Raw genomic sequence first — 22,140 nt, 5'->3', positions numbered from 1 at the left:
AATGACTAATGGTGTCGAGATCCTCATTGATGATGGATGAACAACAACAACCAGTGTTCAGGGTAAATACATTCCTCTTAGAGTGAAGGGCAAGGCTGGCAGAAATAGGGAACCCTGGATGACTTGAAGAACGGGGCACATGACATGCATAAGCAACTGGGATCAAGTGAATCCCTTGAAGAGTATAGGGAGTGTAGGAATAGAGTTAAGAGAAAAATCAGGAGGGCAAAAAGGGGACATAAGATTGCATTGGCAGATAAGGCAAATCCAAAGCGCTTCTACAAATAATAAAGGACAAAAGAGTAATTAGGGAGAGAGTAGGGCCTCTTAATGATCAACAAGGTCATCTATGTGTGGATCCACAAGAGATGAGTGAAATCCTAAATGAATATTTCTCATCAGTATTTACTGTTGAGGAAAGCATGGATGTTAGGGAACTTGGGAAAATAAGTAGTGATGTCTTGAGGAGTGTATTTATTACGGAGGGGGTGTTGGAAGTCTTAAAGCGCGTCAAGGTAGATAAATCTCCAGGACCTGATGAAGTGTATCCCAGGACATTGTGGGACGCTTGGGAGATAATTGAATCATCGATAGTCACAGGTGAGGTGCCTGAAGAATGGAGGGTGGCAAATGTTGTGCCTTTGTTTAAAAAGGGCTGCAGGGAAAAGCCTGGGAACTACAGGCCAGTGAGCCTCACATCTGTGGTGGGTAAATTGTTGGAAGGTATTTTGAGAGACAGGATCTACAGCATTTAGAGATGCAAGGACTGATTAGGGAGACAGCATGGCTTTGTGAGTGAAAAATCATGTCTCACAAATTTAATTGAGTTTTTTGAAGGGGTAACTAAGAAGGTAGATGAGGACAGTGCAGTTGATGTTGTCTACATGGACTTTAGCAAGGCCTTTGACAAGGTACCACATGGTAGGTTGTTGCATAAAGTTAAATCTCACGGGATCCGGGGTGAGGTATCTAAATGGATACAAAATTGGCTTCTTGACAGAAGCCAGAGGGTGGTTGTAGAGAATTGTTTTTCAAACTGGAGGCCTGTGACCAGCGGTGTGCCTCAGGGATCAGTGCTGGGCCCACTGTTATTTATCATTTATATTAATGATTTAAGAACATAAGAAATAGGAGCAGGAGTAGGCCATCCAGCCCTTCGAGCCTGCCCCGCCATTCAATAAGATCATGGCTGATCTGTCGTGGCTCAGTTCCACTTTCCCACCCTCTCCCCATAACCCTTAATCCCCTCTCTTATCAAGAACCCATCAACCCGCTTCTTAAAAATATTTAGCGAGGCAGCCTCCACCACTTCAACGGGCAGAGAATTCCAGAGATTCACTACCCTTTGAGTGAAGAAGTTCCTCCTCAACTCCGTTCTAAACCGCCTCCCCTTTATCTTGAGGCTGTGCCCCCTAGTCCTACTGTCTTTTTTGAGCGGGAAGAGTCTCTCCACCTCTATCCTATCCATCCCATTTATCATCTTATACGTCTCAATGAGATCTCCCCTCATTCTTCTAAACTCTAACGAGTACAAGCCTAGTTTATTCAGCCTCTCCTCATAGCTCAACCCCCTCAACTCCGGTATCAGCCTGGTAAACCTCCTCTGCACTCCCTCCAAGGCCAAAATATCCTTGCGCAGGTGCGGCGCCCAAAACTGCACACAGTACTCCAGCTGCGGCCTCACCAATGCGCTATACAGCTGCAGCAAGACCTCCCTACTTTTATATTCAATCCCCCTCGCTATGAAGGCCAGCATCCCATTCGCCTTCCTGACCACCTGCTGCACCTGCAAGCTGGGTTTTTGCGACTCATGCACAAGGACCCCGAGGTCCCTCTGCACCGTCGCCTGCTGCAGTTTTTCGCCACGTAAGTAATAATCCTTCCTACCATTCTTCCTACCAAAGTGGACCACCTCACACTTGCCAACATTAAATTCCATTTGATGAGAATATAGGAGGCATTGTTAATAAGTTTGCAGATGACACTAAGATTGGTGGCATAGTGGACAGAGAAGAAGGTTATCTCCAATTGCAACGGGATCTTGATCAATTGGGTCAGTGGGCTGACGAATGGCAGATGGAGTTTAATTTAGGTAAACGTGAGGTGATGCATTTTGGTAGATTGAACCAGGGCAGGACTTACTCAGTTAATGGTAGGGTGTTGGGGAGAGTTACAGAACAAAGAGATCTAGGGGTACGTGTTCATAGCTCCTTGAAAGTGGAGTCACAGGTGGACAGAGTGGTGAAGAAGGCATTCGGCCTGCTTGGTTTCATTGGTCACAACATTGAATACAGGAGCTGGGACGTCTTGTTGAAGTTGTACAAGACATTGGTAAGGCCACACTTGGAATACTGTGTGCAGTTCTGGTCATCCTATTATAGAAAGGATATTATTAAACTAGAAAGAGAGCAGAAAAGATTTACTAGGATGCTACTGGGACTTGATGGATTGAGTTATAAGGAGAGGCTGGATAGACTGGGACTTTTTTCTCTGGAGCATAGGAGGTTGATCTTAAAGATATCTGTAAAATATTAAGGGTCACTCAGCTAGATAGTCAATGTCTTTTCCTAAAGATAGGGGAGTCTAAAACGAGAGGCATTGGTTTAAGGTGAGAGGGGAGAGATACAAAAGTGTCCAAAAGGGCAATTTTTTCACACAGAGGGTGATGAGTGTCTGGAACAAGCTGCCAGAGATAGTAGAGGAGGCAGGTACAATTTTGTCTTTTAAAAAGCATTTAGATAGTTACATGGGTAAGATGGGTATAGAGGGATATGGGCCAAATGCAGGCAATTGGGACTAGCTTAAGGGTTTTAAAAAAAAGGGTGGCATGGACATGTTGGACCGAAGGGCCTGTTTCCGTACTATAAACCTCTATGACTCTCTGATTCTTAGGAATAGGATTCATGTGCATTTGGAAAAACCTGGCCTAATTAGGGAAAGTCAGCGTGGTTTTATGCAGGGCAGGTCATGACTTACTAACCTAATTGATTTTTTCAAGGAGGTAATGAAAGAGATCAATGAGGTAGACCAGTGAATGTTGTCCACATGGATTTTAGTAAGGATTTTGACAAGGTCCCTCCTGGCAGGCTGATCCAGAAGATTAAGATGCATGGAATCCAGGGGACTTGGCCACTTGGATTCAGAATTGGTTTTTCAGTGGAGTTACAGAGTAGTGGTGGAAGGGTGTTTTTCCAGCTGGAGGTCCGTGATTAGTGGTGTTCCGTAGGGATCTGTACTGGGACCTCTGCTGTTTGTGATATATATAAAGGGCTTGGATGAAAGCGTAGATGGGTGGGATAGTAAGTTTGCAGATGACACAAAGATCGGTGGAGTTGTGGATAGTGTAGAAAGTTGTCAAAGGATACAGTGGGATATAGGTCAGTTGCTGATGTGGGTGGAGAAATGGCAGATGGAGTTTAAGACGGGCAAATGTGAGGTGCTGCAGAAGAGGTTTACCAGGATGCTGACTGGATTTCAGGGTATGAGCTATAAGGGGAGGCTGGACAAACCAGGGTTTTTTTCTCCAGAGTGGAGGCTGATAGAAGTCTGTAAAATGATGAGAGGCAGAGATAGGGTTGACAGTCAGAATCTTTTCCCCGGAACTGAAATGTCTAATACTAGGGGGCATGCACTTAAAGCGAGAGGGAGAAAGTTCAAAGGAGATGTGAGGGCTAAGTTTTGTTTTACACAGAGTGGTAATGTTAGGCAGATACAATAAGGGGTGTTTAAGGGGCTTTTAGACAAGTAAATGAAAGAATAGTGGGATATGGAACAAGGGCGGGCAGAAGAGATTTGGCATCATATTCGACACAACATTGTGAGCGGAAGGACCTGTTCTGTGCGTTGTCCCATTCTGTGCGCTGTCCCGTTCTGTGCGCTGCCCCGTTCTGTGCGCTGCCCCGTTCTGTGCGCTGTCCCGTTCTGTGCGCTGCCCCGTTCTCTGCGCTCCCCGTTCTGTGCGCTGCCCCGTTCTCTGCGTTGTCCCGTTCTGTGCGCTGCCCCGTTCTCTGCGCTGTCCCGTTCTGTGCGCTGCCCCGTTCTGTGCGTTGCCCCGTTCTGTGCGCTGCCCCGTTCTCTGCGCTGTCCCGTTCTGTGCGCTGCCCCGTTCTGTGCGTTGCCCCGTTCTGTGCGCTGCCCCGTTCTCTGCGCTGTCCCGTTCTGTGCGCTCCCCGTTCTGTGCGCTGTCCCGTTCTCTGCGCTGTCCCGTTCTGTGCGCTGTCCCGTTCTGTGCGCTGCCCCGTTCTCTGCGCTGCCCCGTTCTCTGCGCTGCCCCGTTCTCTGCGCTGCCCCGTTCTCTGCGCTGCCCCGTTCTGTGCGCTGCCCCGTTCTCTGCGCTGCCCCGTTCTCTGCGCTGTCCCGTTCTCTGCGCTCCCCGTTCTGTGCGCTGTCCCGTTCTGTGCGCTGTCCCGTTCTGTGCGCTGCCCCGTTCTGTGCGCTGCCCCGTTCTGTGCGCTGCCCCGTTCTCTGCGCTGTCCCGTTCTGTGCGCTGTCCCGTTCTCTGCGCTGCCCCGTTCTCTGCGCTGTCCCGTTCTGTGCGCTGCCCCGTTCTCTGCGCTGCCCCGTTCTGTGCGCTGTCCCGTTCTCTGCGCTGTCCCGTTCTGTGCGCTGTCCCGTTCTCTGCGCTGCCCCGTTCTCTGCGCTGCCCCGTTCTGTGCGCTGCCCCGTTCTCTGCGCTGCCCCGTTCTCTGCGCTGTCCCGTTCTGTGCGCTGCCCCGTTCTCTGCGCTGCCCCGTTCTCTGCGCTGTCCCGTTCTGTACGCTGCCCCGTTCTCTGCGCTGCCCCGTTCTGTGCGCTGTCCCGTTCTGTGCGCTGTCCCGTTCTCTGCGCTGCCCCGTTCTCTGCGCTGCCCCGTTCTCTGCGCTGCCCCGTTCTCTGCGCTGTCCCGTTCTGTGCGCTGCCCCGTTCTCTGCGCTGCCCCGTTCTCTGCGCTGCCCCGTTCTGTGCGCTGTCCCGTTCTGTGCGCTGTCCCGTTCTGTGCGCTGTCCCGTTCTGTGCGCTGTCCCGTTCTGTGCGCTGCCCTGTTCTGTGCGCTGCCCCGTTCTGTGCGCTGTCCCGTTCTGTGCGCTGCCCTGTTCTGTGCGCTGTCCCGTTCTGTGCGCTGTCCCGTTCTGTGTGCTAATACAGTCTAAACACTCAAAACACTCAAACTTGGCTGGAAATGAAAATAGTGTAAAACATTGATTCAAAATTGCTAAGAAAGCTACAATTTTTTTTAAAGAATGAAATTAAACATATCTCAAACTTACATTAGTGATGTGCTCTTGCAAGAGTTCCATCATCATTTTCCGCCCATCTATAATTTGCAAATACAGGTAGATGATAGAACTTGAGGAAGAAAGAAAGGATAGTTATTATCAATGGTACTTGAATTAAATTGCTTTACGATACACAGGTGTAGCACCTGCAAAGAAACACTGGATAATAAATGAGAATTGTGAAATGCTATTTTCAATACATTTTTCAATACTTTTATGATCACAAATTGACAAAATCCCAATCCTAACATTAAAATTCAAACCTACCGGTAAAACCAGCTCTTATATTGTGTTGCAATTACTGAGTTCCTCTGTTACTGGCTGGGTGTAAACATCTGCGTCCCTTCAATCTGTCAGGTCTACAGTGGGTAATCCAGGGCTGAAGTCTAATGACGCCTAAAATGATTTGTTGTCAGAAGTCTAAAAGCAAAATCTGGAAGTAATATCAGGCTGGTTTCGATATTCTGGTTACAGATATGATTTTTTCTAAAGGCAAGGCCAATTCCCCTTTATAATTTGGAAGCAGCAAGTCCATTTTCTAACTGCATTGTGTCAGGAATGCTCTATCGTTTCCCTGGTCTAAGCATTGCTTATATGGAAATGGTTTCTTTTCTTTGGTGCTGTTTGTAACTTTCAAAGATCTTGCTTTCCAGCCGTGAGCTCCAGAAAGCCTCTCTGTTCTCTCATTGCTGGCCAGCTTTCCATACATCTCTCCAATCTTCACTTTGCGAGTGAATGTGACCTGATGAAGGGGCAGTGCTCTGTAAGCTTGTGCTACCAAATAAACCTATTGAACTTTAACCTGGTGTGATGAGACTTCTTACTGTGCCCACCCCAGTCCAACGCCGGCATCTCCACTTTGCTCGCAAAGAGAGGTCCACAGACTCACAACCCTCGGAGAAAAATATTTTCCTTATCTCCCTCTTAAATGGGATACACTTTATTTTTAAACTGTGTCACCTAGTTCTAGTCTGTCTCCCAGGGAGAAACATCCTTTCAGCATCCACCCTACCAAGTCCTGTTAGGATCTTCAATGCTTCAATACGATAGTCTCATTCTCCTGAACTACAAGGGATACACATTCAACCTGTTCGATCTTTCTTTATATTTTGATAGGATAATCCCCTTATCTAGGAACCAGCTGAGAGAAGCTCCTCTGAATGATGTTCAAGGGGAGACTTGTGGCCATGATGGTTTCTGAAGGGTTTGGTAAGGAATGTACCCTTAGTCCAGCCAATAGGAACTCCACCCACGGCGTGAGGGTTCTTTGTAGCGATGGAGGTGGCCTGCCATTGGCTGGTCAGAAGATTTCGCCAGCGGGAATGGCTGGAAAAATCCCACCCTACGTAAATCTCTGGCATTTCTCCATTCTCATTGTGAATTCTCCTGACTCTCTGCCTATAATGGGTGCACATTTGTCTCGGCCAAATACACCCTTTTTACATCTTTTACAGTCCATGTTTATGTATTTTGTGAGAGTGCATTAATATTCTTTTCTATTTATCAGCTTCTTGGTCTTCCTTCGCCGTTTTCTAAAAAACTCCTAATTTGCAGGTTTATGACTATTTCTGGCAACTTCCTCAATTTTTCTTTTAATCTTGTGCAATCTGTACCTTCCTTTATCAGCCATGTTGATTGTCTTTTTTGGGGTTTTTGCACAATGAAGGAATGTATAGGTGCTGTACGCTATGTAATAATATGGAATGTATAGGTGCTGTACGTTATGTAATAATATGGAATGTATAGGTGCTGTATGTTATGTTATAATATGGAATGTATAGGTGCTGTACGTTATGTTATAATATGGGATGCATAGGTGCTGTACATAAGAACATAAGAAATAGGAGCAGGAGTAGGCCATCCAGCCCTTCGAGCCTGCCCCGCCATTCAATAAGATCATGGCTGATCTGTCGCTGCTCAGTTCCACTTTCCCGCCCTCTCCCCATAACCCTTAATCCCCTCTCCTATCAAAAACCCATCAACCCGCGTCTTAAAAATATTTAGCAAGGCAGCCTCCACCACTTCAACGGGCAGAGAATTCCAGAGATTCACCACCCTTTGAGTGAAGAAGTTCCTCCTCAACTCCGTTCTAAACTGCCCCCCTTTTATCTTGAGGCTGTGCCCCCTAGTCCTACTGTCTTTTTTGAGCGGGAAGAGTCTTTCCACCTCTATCCTATCCATCCCATTCATCATCTTATACGTCTCAATGAGATCTCCCCTCATTCTTCTAAACTCTAACGAGTACAAGCCCAGTTTATTCAGCCTCTCCTCATAGCTCAACCCCCTCAACTCCGGTATCAGCCTGGTAAACCTCCTCTGCACTCCCTCCAAGGCCAAAATATCTTTGCACAGGTGCGACGCCCAAAACTGCACACAGTACTCCAGCTGCGGCCTCACCAATGCCCTATACAGCTGCAGCAAGACCTCCCTACTTTTATATTCAATCCCCCTCGCTCTGAAGGCCAGCATCCCATTCGCCTTCCTGACCACCTGCTGCACGTTATGTTATAATATGGAATGTATAGGTGCTGTACGTTATGTTATAATATGGAATGTATAGGTGCTGTACATTATGTAATAATATGGAATGTATAGGTGCTGTACGTTATGTTATAATATGGAATGTATAGGTGCTGTACATTATGTAATAATATGGAATGTATAGGTGCTGTACGTTATGTAATAATATGGAATGTATAGGTGCTGTACGTTATGTTATAATATGGAATGTATAGGTGCTGTACGCTATGTAATAATATGGAATGTATAGGTGCTGTACGCTATGTAATAATATGGAATGTATATGTGCTGTACGCTATGTAATAATATGGAATGTATAGGTGCTGTACGCTATGTAATAATATGGAATGTATAGGTGCTGTACGCTATGTAATAATATGGAATGTATAGGTGCTGTACGCTATGTAATAATATGGAATGTATAGGTGCTGTACGTTATGTAATAATATGGAATGTATAGGTGCTGTACGCTATGTAATAATATGGAATGTATAGGTGCTGTATGTTATGTAATAATATGGAATGTATAGGTGCTGTACGTTATGTAATAATATGGAATGTATAGGTGCTGTACGCTATGTAATAATATGGAATGTATAGGTGCTGTACGCTATGTAATAATATGGAATGTATAGGTGCTGTACGCTATGTAATAATATGGAATGTATAGGTGCTGTACGCTATGTAATAATATGGAATGTATAGGTGCTGTATGTTATGTAATAATATGGAATGTATAGGTGCTGCTGACTATATAATAGTTAGGAACATAGAAATATAGAAGATAGGAAAAGGAGGAGGCCATTCAGCCCCTCGAGCCTGCTCTGCTACTCATTACGATCATGGCTGATCATCCAACTCAATAGTCTAATCCTACTTTCTCCCCATAACCTTTGATCCCATTCGTCCAAGTGCTATATCCAGTCATCTCTTGAATACATTCAATGTTTTGGCATCAGCTACTTCCCGTGGTAATGAATTCCACAGGCTCACCACTCTCTGGGTGAAGAAATGTCTCTTCACCTAAATGATCCACCCTGAATCCTCAAACTGTGACCCTGGGTCTGGACTCCCCCGACCATCAGGAGCCTCCTCCCTGCATCTACCCTGTCTAGTCCTGTTAGAATTTTATAAGACTCTATGAGATCCCCCCTCATTCATCTGAACTCCAGTGAAAACAATCCTAACTGAGTCAATCTCTCCTCATACATCAGTCCCTCCATCCCTGGAATCAGTCTGGTAAACTTTATTTTAAGACTACCAGACTAAAGCCTGATTACTTTAAGACTACCATTGCCTATGCACTTCTTAATGTGTTTTCCCAGTCAACCTCAGCCAATGTGTCCCTCATGCTTTCATCATTTCCTTAATTGAACTTTAACCTGGTGCCTTCAGATAGAATTTCCTCACACAGAATTCTATCACACTGTGATCACCCAGCCGTACAGGTTCTTTTACAACTACACTATTCACTCACCCTTTTTCATTATGTAATACTTGATCTGGAATAGCCTGTCCTCTAGTCGGCTCCTCAACAAACTGCTCTAGAAACCCATCCCAACCCAACCCATCCCACTCCAGAATCTTGCCTCCTTCAGTATTAGTGTCCAATTGTTTGAACCAGTCTACGTGCAGATTAACATCCGCCATGATCACAATATTACTCATACTCCAGGCTTCTCTCATCTCCTGATCAATACTATGGCCAACATTACATTGCTATGAGATGGCCTATAAACAGCTCCAATCAATATCTGCTGTTTCTTACTCCATCCATTCAGATTCCACATATCGTTCTTCTGATCCTCCCTGACTATTGCACTAATCCCATCACTTATCATCAGCACCACTCCACCTTCTTGCTGGCCCATCCCAAATGTCGAATACTCCAGAATATTCACTTCCAGTCTTGGTCACAAGTAGCCGTGTTACTGTAATAACCTTGATCTCACGGCCCTTTAACTCTCTCTGTCCCTTTAAATCATCTATCTTGGAATGAATGCTGTACACATTCAGACATTCAGTTAGGTAACCTGTAACTTTGTCTTTTTGACATCATTCCACATTTGATGCACACTCGATGCTTTGCTTCCTTTCTCCTGCCTCCTAGTCCCATTACTGCTTCTGGTGAGAAACTTGACTTCCTTCCAATTTGGGTCATCCTTTAGGTTCCCACCCCCTGACAAACCAGCTTAAACCCAGCACAACAACATGAGTCAATATCTCTGCAAGTATATCAGTAACAGACACAACTGGTAAGGACAAATCATTGTGACATTGAATATTAACAGATATCTGTGTATCTTTTTGGACAAGGGCTGTGATTCTCGCCGGCGGAAGGTGGCGTGCTGTTTGCTATCTGAGGGACCTGCCGGTGTCAACAGGAATTCCTACTGTCATCATCCCTACATTGACAGGAAACCCATGGACGGGGATGTGCTGCCAGAGGAACTGGAGAATCCAGCTGGCATAAAAGGCCAGAGATTCCGGCCAAAATGTTGATAAAACTAAAAACGGTGACTTTGTTTGATTCCAATATTTCTCTTCGGTGTTCACGCAGGGGGGCATAAATAAGAACATAAGAACATAAGAAATAGGAGCAGGAGTAGGCCATCCAGCCCTTCGAGCCTGCCCCGCCATTCAATAAGATCATGGCTGATCTGTCGTAGCTGTGGAGAACACTGGGTTACAGGGTTGTAAACTGGACAGTATTGCAGTTGACAAGGAGGATGTGCTAGTTATTCTTGAGGGTTTGAAAATAGATAAGTCCCCTGGGCCAGACGGGATTTACCCTAGGATTCTCTGGGAGGCAAGGGAGGTGATTGCAGAGCCTCTGGCTCTGATCTTCAGGTCGTTGTTGGTCACCGGTATAGTGCCAGAAGATTGGAGGTTAGCGAATGTTGTCCCATTGTTTAAGAAGGGGAACAGAGACTTCGCCGGGAATTATAGACCGGTGAGTCTTACTTCTGTTGTGGGCAAGGTTTTAGAAAAAATTATTAGGGATAGGATTTATAGTTATTTGGAGAGTAATGAATTGATTAGAGATAGTCAGCATGGTTTTGTGGAGGGTAGGTCGTGCCTTACTAACCTTATTGAGTTTTTTGAGAAAGTGACCAAAGAGGTGGATGGGGGTAAGGCAGTTGACGTGGTATATATGGATTTTAGTAAGGCGTTTGATAAGGTTCACCATGGAAGGCTTCTGCAGAAACTGCAGATGTATGGGATTAAGGGTGATTTAGGAAATTGGATTAGGAATTGGCTGGCGGATAGGAGACAGAGGGTGGTGGTTGATGGTAAGTATTCGACATGGAGTTCAGTTACGAGTGGTGTGCCTCAGGGATCTGTTTTGGGGCCACTGATGTTTGTAATTTTTATAAATGATCTGGATGAGGGTATAGCTGGGTGGATTAGTAAATTTGCTGATGACACCAAAGTCGGTGGTGTGGTAGATAGTGAGGAAGGGTGTCTTAGTCTACAGGGAGACTTGGACAAGTTGCAGAGCTGGGCTGAGAGGTGGAGGATGGAGTTTAATGCGGAAAAGTGTGAGGTAATTCACTGTGGCAGGAATAATGGATGTGTAGAGTATAGGGCTAATGGTAGGACTCTGAATAGTGTGGATGAACAGTGGGATCTAGGTGTATGTGTACATAGATCCCTGAAAGTTGGGAATCAAGTAGATAGGGTTGTTAGGAAGGTATACGGTGTCTTGGCGTTTATTGGTAGGGGGATTGAATTTAAGAGCCGCAGCGTCATGTTGCAACTGTACAAAACTCTGGTGCGTCCGCACTTGGAGTATTGTGTGCAGTTCTGGTCCCCACATTATAGGAAGGATGTGGAGGCTTTGGAGAGGGTGCAGAGGAGGTTTACCAGGATGTTGCCTGGTATGGAGGGGAGGTCCTATGAGGAGAGACTGAGGGATTTGAGGTTGTTTTCATTAGAAAGAAGGCGGCTACGAGGGGACCTTATTGAAACATATAAGATGATCAGAGGTTTGGATAGGGTGGACAGTGATAGCCTTTTTCCTCGGATGGAGAAAGCTAGCACGAGGGGGCAGGGCTTTAAATTAAGGGGTGGTAGTTATAGGACGGATGTCAGGGGTAGGTTCTTTACCCAGAGGGTGGTGAGGGATTGGAATGCCCTGCCTGCTGCAGTTGTAAATGCGCCTAGTTTGGGGGCGTTTAAGAGATCCGTGGATAGGTTTATGGATAGAAAGGGTTTGGTTTAGGTTAGAGGGTCATTGCTTTTTAATTGGTCGGCGCAACATTGTGGGCTGAAGGGCCTGTTCTGCGCTGTAATGTTCTATGTTCTAAACAATTGTAGGCAACCTTACAACAGGTTCCTGCTGACAATCTAACCAGATAATTTGATATTTGTTATTCAGATCAAATTAATTTTTTTCCAGCTGGGGGAAATTTTCCTGGGAATAAAGCAGTAAATTTTCTGTTGAAACAAATGATAGGCGATGTGACGAGAATACTCACAACACAATAATTGTTAAGAAGAAGTAGAATAGCGGGTTCGAAATCAAGTTCTTGTAGACCCATACAAGCCAGTAGAGTTGGGAAATCGTTTCCTGGATCATTTGAATAAAATCAGAAATGGAATGGAACGGCACGTTTAATTCTCTAAATGGGCCACAGCGCTGGGAAGGCTTCAATCTGAGGAAACATTTCAATATACATATAAAATTAGAAATGTACAAGTGTACAAGCTACAGTTTGAAAAATAATTGATCAAGGAGAAAATGTGGGAACATTTCTGCTTTGGATATAATCGGCAATTATAGTGCAAAATGCATCTGGAATTCTGTCCATTTTGAGAAGAGTTCTAACAGCCAGGGATACATTTCATTGGGCCCTGGTGACTGTCCATTTTCAGGGTGCTAATCCCCTTAAAACTTCCTCATTGCCTCTGCTAATTACATCTGATATTTCACACTCCTCCTCTTTAATTACCAAGTCTGCAGTGTCTCCCTTTCCTGTGGACACAGACACCGAGACGCCTGGCTGAGGCTCGTTAAGATCACACTTGAGGCCAACGGAGAATGCTGTTCTGTGAGCCTCGTCTACCCCAATTTCAGGCCGGATGTGCCAGTAAAATCCATCGAGAACCATACCTACACCCTCCACTTCCACCAGTTACACTTTCTGGTCTTTTATCATCTCTACACTTCCCTGCGTTGAGAAAACATCTTTAGATTTTCCTTGATAATGCTTGCCTATTCTTTCCTGTCCTCTCTCTGCTTCCCTAATTTCCTTTGTGATTTCACCCCTGTACTTTCTACACTTCCCTCAAAAAGGGAGGAAGACAGAAAGTAGGAAACCTCAGGCCAGTTAGCTTGACATTTGTCAGAGAAAATGTTAGAAGCCATTATTAAAGATCATGCGTTTAGGAAAGGAAAATCATGTTTAACCGATTCAATGGACTTTTTTTGAAGGAGTCACATGTGCTATGGATAAAGGGGAACTGGTAGATGTACTGTACTTAGAGTTCCAGAAGGCAGTTGGTAAGGTGCCAAAGCAAAGGTTATTGTGTAAAGTAAAAGCTCAGGGTGTAGGGGGTAACTCACTGCCATGGACAAGATTGACGAGCTCACAGAAAATACAAAGCAGGTGAAATCTGGCCTGATTCCGCTGCTGCAAACACACCGGGGAGTGGTGGGGACCTCTTCTGAAAACCCTGTAACCAGGAACAGTGGTTACTGTCCCTCTTGAAGCCATGTTTATATAATAACTATAACATAATATAATAACTCATTGTTCCGTGGGAGCATTGAAGAGAGGCTGCGATTTGAGAGTGGAGAGCTGTGGGTGAGTAAAAGCGACTTTTTCTTTTAGAAACTAACTTTATTTTTTAGTGGGTTTTTTTTTGATTTTTTTTTTAAGTTTGACCCCGGTTTGACCCCGGAAGTAGTTGCGAGGGCACTCGGGTCGCGTTTTTTTTTTACCCGACTATAAATTAGACCGGAGGGGTTTCCCGATACTCTACACGGGTAGAGTATCCCAGCCCTCCCCCCTCCTCTAACCTAAAAAAGAGAGAGAGAGAGAGAGGGGCTCTGTCTGAGAGCTGGTAAGACTGCTTTTGTATTTGTGTGTGCTGTAAGTGCTTTGGCTCACAGGGCCAAAGAGATAAGGTAAGTTGTAAGTTTTTTTTTCCCTTTTTCCTTTGGGTTGCTATAAGGGGTAAGTATGAGTGTGAGACCTGTGTGTTGTTGCCAATGCAACATGTGGGAGGTCTTGGAGGCTCCTGGCCTGCCAGACATCCACACCTGTGCTCGGTGTGTGGAGTTGCAGGCCCTACGAAACCAGGTTAAGGAGCTGCAAATGCAGCTCGAGGACCTTCGGCTAGTTAGGGAGAGTGAGGACGTTATAGAAAGGAGCTACCAGCAGGTAGTCACACCAGGGCAACGGGATGAGGGCACTTGGGTTACCATTAGGAAGGGGAAAACACGGGTGATGGGGAGCACTCCGGTGGATGTCCCCCTTCAAAATAAGTACTCCGGCCTGAGTACTACTGGGGGGGACAGCTCATCTGAGGGAGGAAGCGATGGCCAGGTCTCTGGAGCTGAGCCAGTGAGCCAAAAAATCAAAAAAGAGAGCAGAAAGGTAGTGTTAATAGGGGACTCCACAGTGAGGGGCGCGGACAGGCGTTTTTGTGGACGTAGACGGGAGTCGCGGATGGTGGTTTGTCTCCCTGGGGCTGGGATCCGGGATGTCTCTGGGCGGGTCCCAGACATCCTGAAAGGGGAGGGTGAGGAACCGGAGGTAGTAGTACATATAGGTACAACTGACGTAGGCAGGAAGAGGGAGGCACTCGTGAAAAGGGACTATAGGGAACTGGGTAGGCAGCTGAGGAAGAGAAAAGCGAAGGTAATAATCTCAGGATTGCTGCCTGTGCCACGGGAGAATGAGGGCAGGAATGGAATGAGGTGGAGGGTGAATGCGTGGCTGAGGGACTGGTGTAGAGGGCAGGGATTTCGGTTCCTAGATCACTGGGACCTCTTTAGGGGTAGGTGGGACCTCTATAGTAGGGACGGGTGGCACTTAAATACCAGGGGGACTAGTATCTTGGCGGGAAGACTGGCTAAGGCTACCGGGGGGACTTTAAACTAGAAAGGATGGGGGGAGGGAACTGTGTTGGGGAAACTGGGACGGAGGAGGTTCGCTCCCAGGTAGGGGAGGACCGCAGGCAGTATGGGAGGGAGGTTAGACAGGTGGTGGAGATGGGAAATGCCCAGACTGAGGGGCTGAAGTGTATATATTTTAATGCAAGGAGTATAGTGAATAAGGTAGATGAGCTTAGGGCGTGGATTGCTGTTTGGGATTGTGATGTGGTGGCCATTACGGAGACTTGGATGTCTCAGGGACAGGACTGGGTACTTCAGGTGCCAGGCTTCAGGTGCTTCAGGAAGGACAGGGAGGGTGGCAGAAGGGGTGGTGGCGTGGCACTGCTGATCAGGGATAGTGTCATGGCTACAGAGAAAGAGGATGTCGTGGAGGGATTGTCTACAGAATCTCTGTGGGTGGAAGTTAGGAACAGCAAAGGGTCAAAAACTTTGCTGGGTGTAATCTATAGGCCGCCCAATAGTGACAGGGAAGTTGAAGTGCAAATAGGGAAACAGATTCTGGAGAGATGTTTTAATAACAGAGTTGTCGTGATGGGAGACTTCAATTTCCCAAACATCGACTGGAATATCCCTAGGGTAAGGGGTTTGGATGGGGAGGAGTTTGTTAGGTGTGTTCAGGAGGGTTTCCTGACGCAGTATGTGGACAAGCCTACGAGGGGAGAGGCTGTACTTGACCTGGTACTGGCGAATGAACCAGGGCAGGTGATGGATCTTTCGGTAGGAGAGCATCTTGGATATGGTGACCATAATTCTATCTCCTTCACAATTGCGTTGGAACGAGATAGGATCAGGCAGGCTAGGAAGGTGTTTGTCTGGAGTAAGGGGAGATACGAAGAAGTCAGGAAGTTACTTGGACAAATAAACTGGAAGGAGGCGTTCTTAGGGAAAAGTACCGAAGGAAGGTGGCAGATATTCAAGGAATGTGTGTCTGGAGCTCTGAATGACAACGTTCCGATGAGACGAGGGGGTTTTGGTGGGTCGAGGGAACCGTGGTGCACAAAGGATGTGTTGAACCTAGTCAGGAAGAAAAGGAAGGTGTACAAGAGGTTCAGGGAATTAGGAGATGTTAAAGATCTTGAGGAGTATAAGGACTGTAGGAGGGAACTTAAAAGGGAAATTAGGAGAGCCAGAAGGGGTCATGAGAAGACCTTGGCGAGTAAGATTAAGGAGAATCCCAAGGCCTTCTATAAATATGTGAAAGGTAAAAGGATAAGAAGAGAAGGGATAGGACCTATAAAAGGTGAGGGGGGAAAGGTTTGTGTGGAACCAGAAGAAATGGCGGAGGTGCTTAACGAGTACTTCGCCTCAGTATTCACGGTGGAAGCCGATCTGGGAGATTTTGTTATGGATTTGCAGCAGATGGAAAGGATTGAGTACGTGAATATTAAGGAGGAGGATGTGTTGGAACTTTTGAATTCTATCAAGGTAGATAAGTCGCCGGGACCAGATGGGATGTACCCCAGGATACTGTGGGAGGCGAGGGAAGAGATTGCAGAGCCCCTGGCGATGATCTTTGCGTCGTCAATGGAGACGGGAGAGGTTCCAGAGGATTGGAGGATTGCGGATGTAGTTCCTATTTTTAAGAAAGGGAACAGAGATAGCCCGGGAAATTACCGACCGGTGAGTCTGACCTCAGTGGTTGGTAAGCTGATGGAGAGGCTTCTGAGGGACAAGATTTACGAACATTTGGAGAGGTTTGACATGATCAGGAATAGTCAGCATGGATTTGTCAAGGGCAGGTCGTGCCTTACAAGCCTAGTTGAGTTCTTCGATAATGTGACTGAACACATTGACGAAGGAAGTGCCGTGGACGTAGTGTACATGGACTTCAGCAAGGCGTTTGATAAGGTCCCCCATGCAAGACTTCTTGAGAAGGTGAGAGGGCATGGGATCCAAGGGCCTTTGGCCTTGTGGATCCAGAACTGGCTTGCCTGCAGAAGGCAGAGAGTGGTTGTGGATGGGGCTTTTTCTGAATGGAGGTCAGTCACCAGCGGAGTGCCTCAAGGATCTGTTCTGGGACCCTTGTTGTTTGTCATTTTCATAAATGACCTGGATGAGGAAGTGGAGGGATGGGTAAGTAAGTTCGCTGATGACACGAAGGTCGGTGGTGTTGTGGATGATCTGGAAGGATGGCAAAAGTTGCAGCAGGACATAGATAGGATGCAGGACTGGGCGGAGAAGTGGCAGATGGACTTCAACGCAGATAAATGTGTTGTCGTCCATTTTGGCAGAACCAACGGGATGAACGAGTACACTATTAAGGGCAGAAGTCTGAGTAGTGTTGAGGAGCAGAAGGATCTTGGGGTCCGGGTCCACAGGACTCTTAAATCGGCCTCGCAGGTGGAGGAGGTGGTCAAGAAGGCGTATGGTGTACTGGCCTTCATTAATCGAGGGATTGAGTTTAGGAGTCGGGAGGTAATGCTGGAACTTTATAAGACCCTTGTCAGGCCTCATTTGGAGTATTGTGCGCAGTTCTGGTCGCCTCACTATAGGAAAGATGTAGAAGCTATTGAAAGGGTGCAGAGGAGATTTACAAGGATGTTGCCTGGACTGGGAGGCATGCCTTATGAAGTTAGGTTGAGGGAGCTGGGACTCTTTTCCCTGGAGAGACGAAGGTTGAGAGGCGACCTGATAGAAGTTTACAAAATGTTGAGAGGAATAGATAGGGTGGACTCTCAGAGGCTATTTCCCCGGTTTGAAATGGTCGCTACGAGAGGACACAGATTTAAGGTGCGGGGAGGGAGGTTCAGAAGTGATGTTAGGGGTAAGTTTTTCACTCAGAGGGTGGTGAGTGAATGGAATCGGCTGCCGTCAGTGGTGGTGGAGGCGAACTCGCTGGGGTCTTTTAAAAGACTTCTGGATGAGTATATGGGGTTTAATGAGATTGAGGGTTATAGATAGGTCTGTAGGTTGGTAGGTGATGTGGTCGGCGCAACTTGTGGGCCGAAGGGCCTGTTTGTGCTGTAGTGTTCTATGTTCTATGTTCTATGTTCTAATATCATACCACCAGTGTCCTATCTGTGCTCTCAATTCATCAGCTTTATTTGCTACACTTGCCTTGAAGTCGATACTCAGCCAAACTCCTTTTAAAAATATCTAGCCTTTGTTTCCTCTGCCTTCCAGATTCATTGACTAATTTTCTAAAACTAAAGTAGGAAATGTTGTTGTTGTAATTTATCTTGTTTGTCTTCACATTATGGAAATATAATGTTTAGATTCCTGTCTAGAACAAGGAACAAAGTACAGCACAGAACAGGCCCTTCGGCCCTCCAAGCCTGTGCCAATCATGATGCCCTAACTAAACTTTCTGCCTTCACTTGGTCCATATCACTCTCTTCCTCCCCTATCCATGTACCCATCCAGATGCCTGCTTCCACCACCTCCTCTGGCAGCGCGTTCCAGGGACCCACCACTCTCTGTGTGAAAAACCTCCCCAGCACATCTCCCTTAAACTTTCTCCTTCTCTCCGTGAGCCTGTGCCCCCTTGTAATTGATACTTCCATCCTGGGAAAAAGCCTCTGACTCTCCACCCTGTCTATGCCTCTCATCATTTTGTAAACCTCTATCAGGTCTCCCCTTCAGCCTTCATCTTTCCAGTGAAAACAATCCGGTTTCCTCCCACAGTCTAAAGATGTGCAGGTTAGTTTGATTGGCCATGTTAAGAAATTGCCCCTTTAGTGTCCTGGGATGCGTAGGTTAGAGGGATTAGTGGGTATAATATATGGGGGTAGGGCCTGGGTGGGATTGTGATCGGTGCAGACTCGATGGGCCAAAGGGCCTCTTTCTGCACTGTAGGGTTCTATGATTTCTATGACATATAGACACAGACTCAATTACAAGATAATGGCTGGAATTGGAATGCGAGTTGTTATGGTAATCAAGTCTTTATAGATGCAGACAATATGAGGGGAGAGAGGATTAAGCACAGGCTAAAGAGATATGAATTGTCTCCAGCAAATCGTGGGGTTTACAGATAGTCTGACATGAACCCAAGGTCCCAGTTGAGGGATGTGGAAGTTGGCTATCAGTTTCTGCTCAGTGATTCTGCATTGTGTGTTGTGAAGGCCACCTTGGAGAACATTTACCTGAAGATCAGAGGCTGAATGCCCGTGACTGCTGAAGTGTTCCCCGAAAAGAAGAGAACACTCTTGCCTAGTGATTGTCGAGCGATGTTCATTCATCCATTGTCATAGCGTCTGCATGGTCTCCCCAATGTACCATGCTTCGGGACATCCTTTCCTGCAGCGTATCAGGTAGACAATGTGGGCCAAGTCGCAAGAGTATGTACCGTATACCTGGTGGATGGTGTTCTCACGTGAGATGATGGCATCTGTGTCCAAGATCCGACAATCACCAGGCAGGACTGTTCCCTTCCTATTGGGGAACACTTCAGTGGTCACAGGCATTCAGCCTCTGATCTTCGGGTAAGCATTCTCCAAGGCGACCTTCACGACACACGACAGCGCAGAGTCGCTGAGCAGAGACTGATAGCCAAGTTCCGCACAGGATCTTGGGTTCATGTCACACTATCTGTAACAATTTGCCTGGGCTTGTAAAATCTCACTTACTGTCCTGTCTGGAGATAATACACATCTCTTTAACCTGTGCTTAACCCTCTGTCCACTCACATTGTCTGTACCTGTAAAGACTTGATTAGCTATTGTGATTCGCATTCCAAACATTATCTTGTAATTGAATTTGTGTCTATCTATATCCCGTTTGTGAACACAACTCCCTCACCTGATGAGGGAGCAGCACTCCGAATGCTCATGCTACCAAATAAACCTGTTGGACTTTAACCTGGTGTTGTGAGACTTCCTACTGTAGGAAGGATGTTATTAAACTGGAGAGTTTACAGAAAAGATTTACAAGGATGTTACCAGGACTCAAGAGACTGAGTTATAGGGAGAGATTGGACAGGCGAGGACTTTTTTCTTTGGAGTGTAGAAGACTGAGGGGTGATCTTATAGAGGTGTATAAGATGATCAGAGGCATGGATAGGGTGAATGCTATCACCCTACTGCTGGAGAAAGTTTACCCGAAGATCAGAGACTGAATGCCCGTGACTGCTGAATTGTTCCCCGACAGGAAGGGAACAGCCCTGCCTGGTGATGGTCAGATCATTGACATGGATGCCATCATCTCACGTGAGAACATCATTTTCCCCAGGGTTGGGGAATTGAGAATTAAAGGGCATAGGTTTAAATTAAGAGGGAAAGAAGTAATCGGAATCTGAGGAGTAACTTTTTTACACAGTGTGGTACGTGTGTGGAATGAGCGGCCAAAGTGTTTGAGGCTGGGACATTGACAACATTTAAAAAGCATTTGGACAATTACACGGATTGGAAAGGTTTAGAGGGATATGGGCCAGATTAGAATAGATAAGATTAGATTGGCATTTTGGTCAGCATGGACCAGTTTGGGCTGAAGGGCCTGTCTCTGTGCCGTAGATTCTATGATTCTATGATCAAATGATGTTAGTTGTCTTGTTTATTTTTATTGTGGCCTGGAGTTTGGTCAGAGCAGCAGGTCCGGCAGTTTCCCTGGGAGTGTACATAAGAACCACGCTGAAACCTTGGGTACACTTGCAAACAGGATTTCTGCTGCATTTCCAGCAACGTTACTTCAACAGAACAGGAAAAGCTCCACAGAAATTCAGAACTTCTGAATTTTGTTTGTCTCTGATTCTGCACAGTTTCAATGCAAAGGAGCAGAAAGCTCAAAAACTGATCAAAATCTAAAAGCTTTCATTCTGTTCACACAGGAGAGAGGAAGGAGCACTGAATACTTTGGCAGTGATACAGACCTGACTAGAAAGGGTTAGTGTTGTTTGTTCCCTAAATCAAACATTTACCTACCGTGCCTATTTGATGAGAATGCCGGATCTCGGGTAGGGCTCGGGTAGTGCAGTAGAAAGCTTTAGATTGGCTAGGAGGGAGTTGAAGAGGGAGTTAAGAAGGGCTAGAAGAGGGCATGAGATGACTTTGGCTGATAGGATTAAGGAGAATCCTAAGGCGTTCTATAGGTATGTCAAGAACAGAAGGTTGGTTAGGGCAAGATTAGGGCCAGTTACAGACGGTAGGGGGAAGTTGTGTGTGGAACCGGAAGAGATTGGAGAGGCATTGAACCATTATTTCTCTTCGGTGTTCACGCAGGACGATATGAATGTAGCTGAGGAGGTCACTGGGGTGAAGGGGTGTAAAATAGAAAGTATTGCAGTTGATACAGAGGATGTGTTGGATATTCTAGAAGGGTTGAAAATAGATAAGTCCCCTGGTCCAGACGGGATTTACCCTAGGATTCTATGGGAGGCAAGAGAGGTGATTGCAGAGCCACTGGCTCTGATCTTCAGGTCGTCGTTGGTCTCTGGTATAGTACCGGAAGATTGGAGGACAGCGAATGTTGTCCCATTGTTTAAGAAGGGGAACAGAGACTTCCCTGGGAATTATAGACCAGTGAGTCTTACTTCTGTAGTGGGCAAGGTTTTGGAAAGAATTATTAGGGATAGGATTTATAGTTATTTGGAGAGTAATGAATTGATTAGAGATAGTCAGCATGGTTTTGTAGCGGGAAGGTCGTGCCTTACTAACCTTATTGAGTTCTTTGAGAAGGTGACCAAAGAGGTGGATAGGGGTAAGGCAGTAGACGTGGTATATATGGATTTTAGTAAGGCGTTTGATAAGGTTCACCATGGTATGCTTCTGCAGAAAATGCAGATGTATGGGATTGGTGGTAATTTAGGTACTTGGATCAGGAATTGGTTAGCAGATAGGAGACAGAGGGTGGTGGTTGATGGTAATTATTCATCATGGAGTTCGGTTACGAGTGGTGTGCCTCAGGGATCTGTTTTGGGGCCACTGCTGTTTGTAATCTTTATTAATGATCTGGATGAGGGTATAGTTGGGTGGATTAGTAAGTTTGCTGATGACACCAAAGTCGGAGGTGTGGTAGATTGTGAGGAAGGGTGTCGAAGTTTGCAGGGTGACTTGGACAGGTTGCAGAGCTGGGCCGCGAGGTGGCGGATGGAGTTTAATGCGGAGAAGTGTGAGGTAATCCATTTCGGTAGGAATAACAGATGTGTTGAGTATAGGGCTAACGGGAGGACTTTGAATAGTGTGGAGGAGCAGAGGGATCTAGGTGTATGTGTACATAGATCCCTGAAAGTTGGGAATCAAGTAGATAAGGTTGTTAAGAAGGCGTACGGTGTCTTGGTGTTTATTGGTAGGGGGATTGAATTTA

The 22,140-nt window shown here is 46.2% G+C and overlaps 1 protein-coding gene across 1 annotated transcript in view; it reads right to left on the bottom strand.

The window, feature by feature from the left end:
- The window catches only part of tmc5 (transmembrane channel like 5), a 155,789-nt gene that overhangs the window by 31,600 nt on the left and 102,049 nt on the right, over window positions 1–22,140 (bottom strand). Inside the window, exons 17-18 of the mRNA XM_080206172.1 lie at window positions 12,257–12,433; window positions 5,247–5,325 (exon numbers count right to left, since the gene is read on the bottom strand). Coding sequence (XP_080062298.1) covers window positions 5,247–5,325; window positions 12,257–12,433 — 256 coding nt within the window. The remainder of the gene's footprint in view (window positions 1–5,246; window positions 5,326–12,256; window positions 12,434–22,140) is intronic.

Source organism: Carcharhinus amblyrhynchos, chromosome 18 (genome assembly GCF_965287045.1).
Source record: "Carcharhinus amblyrhynchos chromosome 18, sCarAmb.v2.hapA, whole genome shotgun sequence".
Taxonomy (NCBI): domain Eukaryota; kingdom Metazoa; phylum Chordata; class Chondrichthyes; order Carcharhiniformes; family Carcharhinidae; genus Carcharhinus; species Carcharhinus amblyrhynchos.
This window is presented reverse-complemented; position numbering and strand designations above follow the sequence as displayed.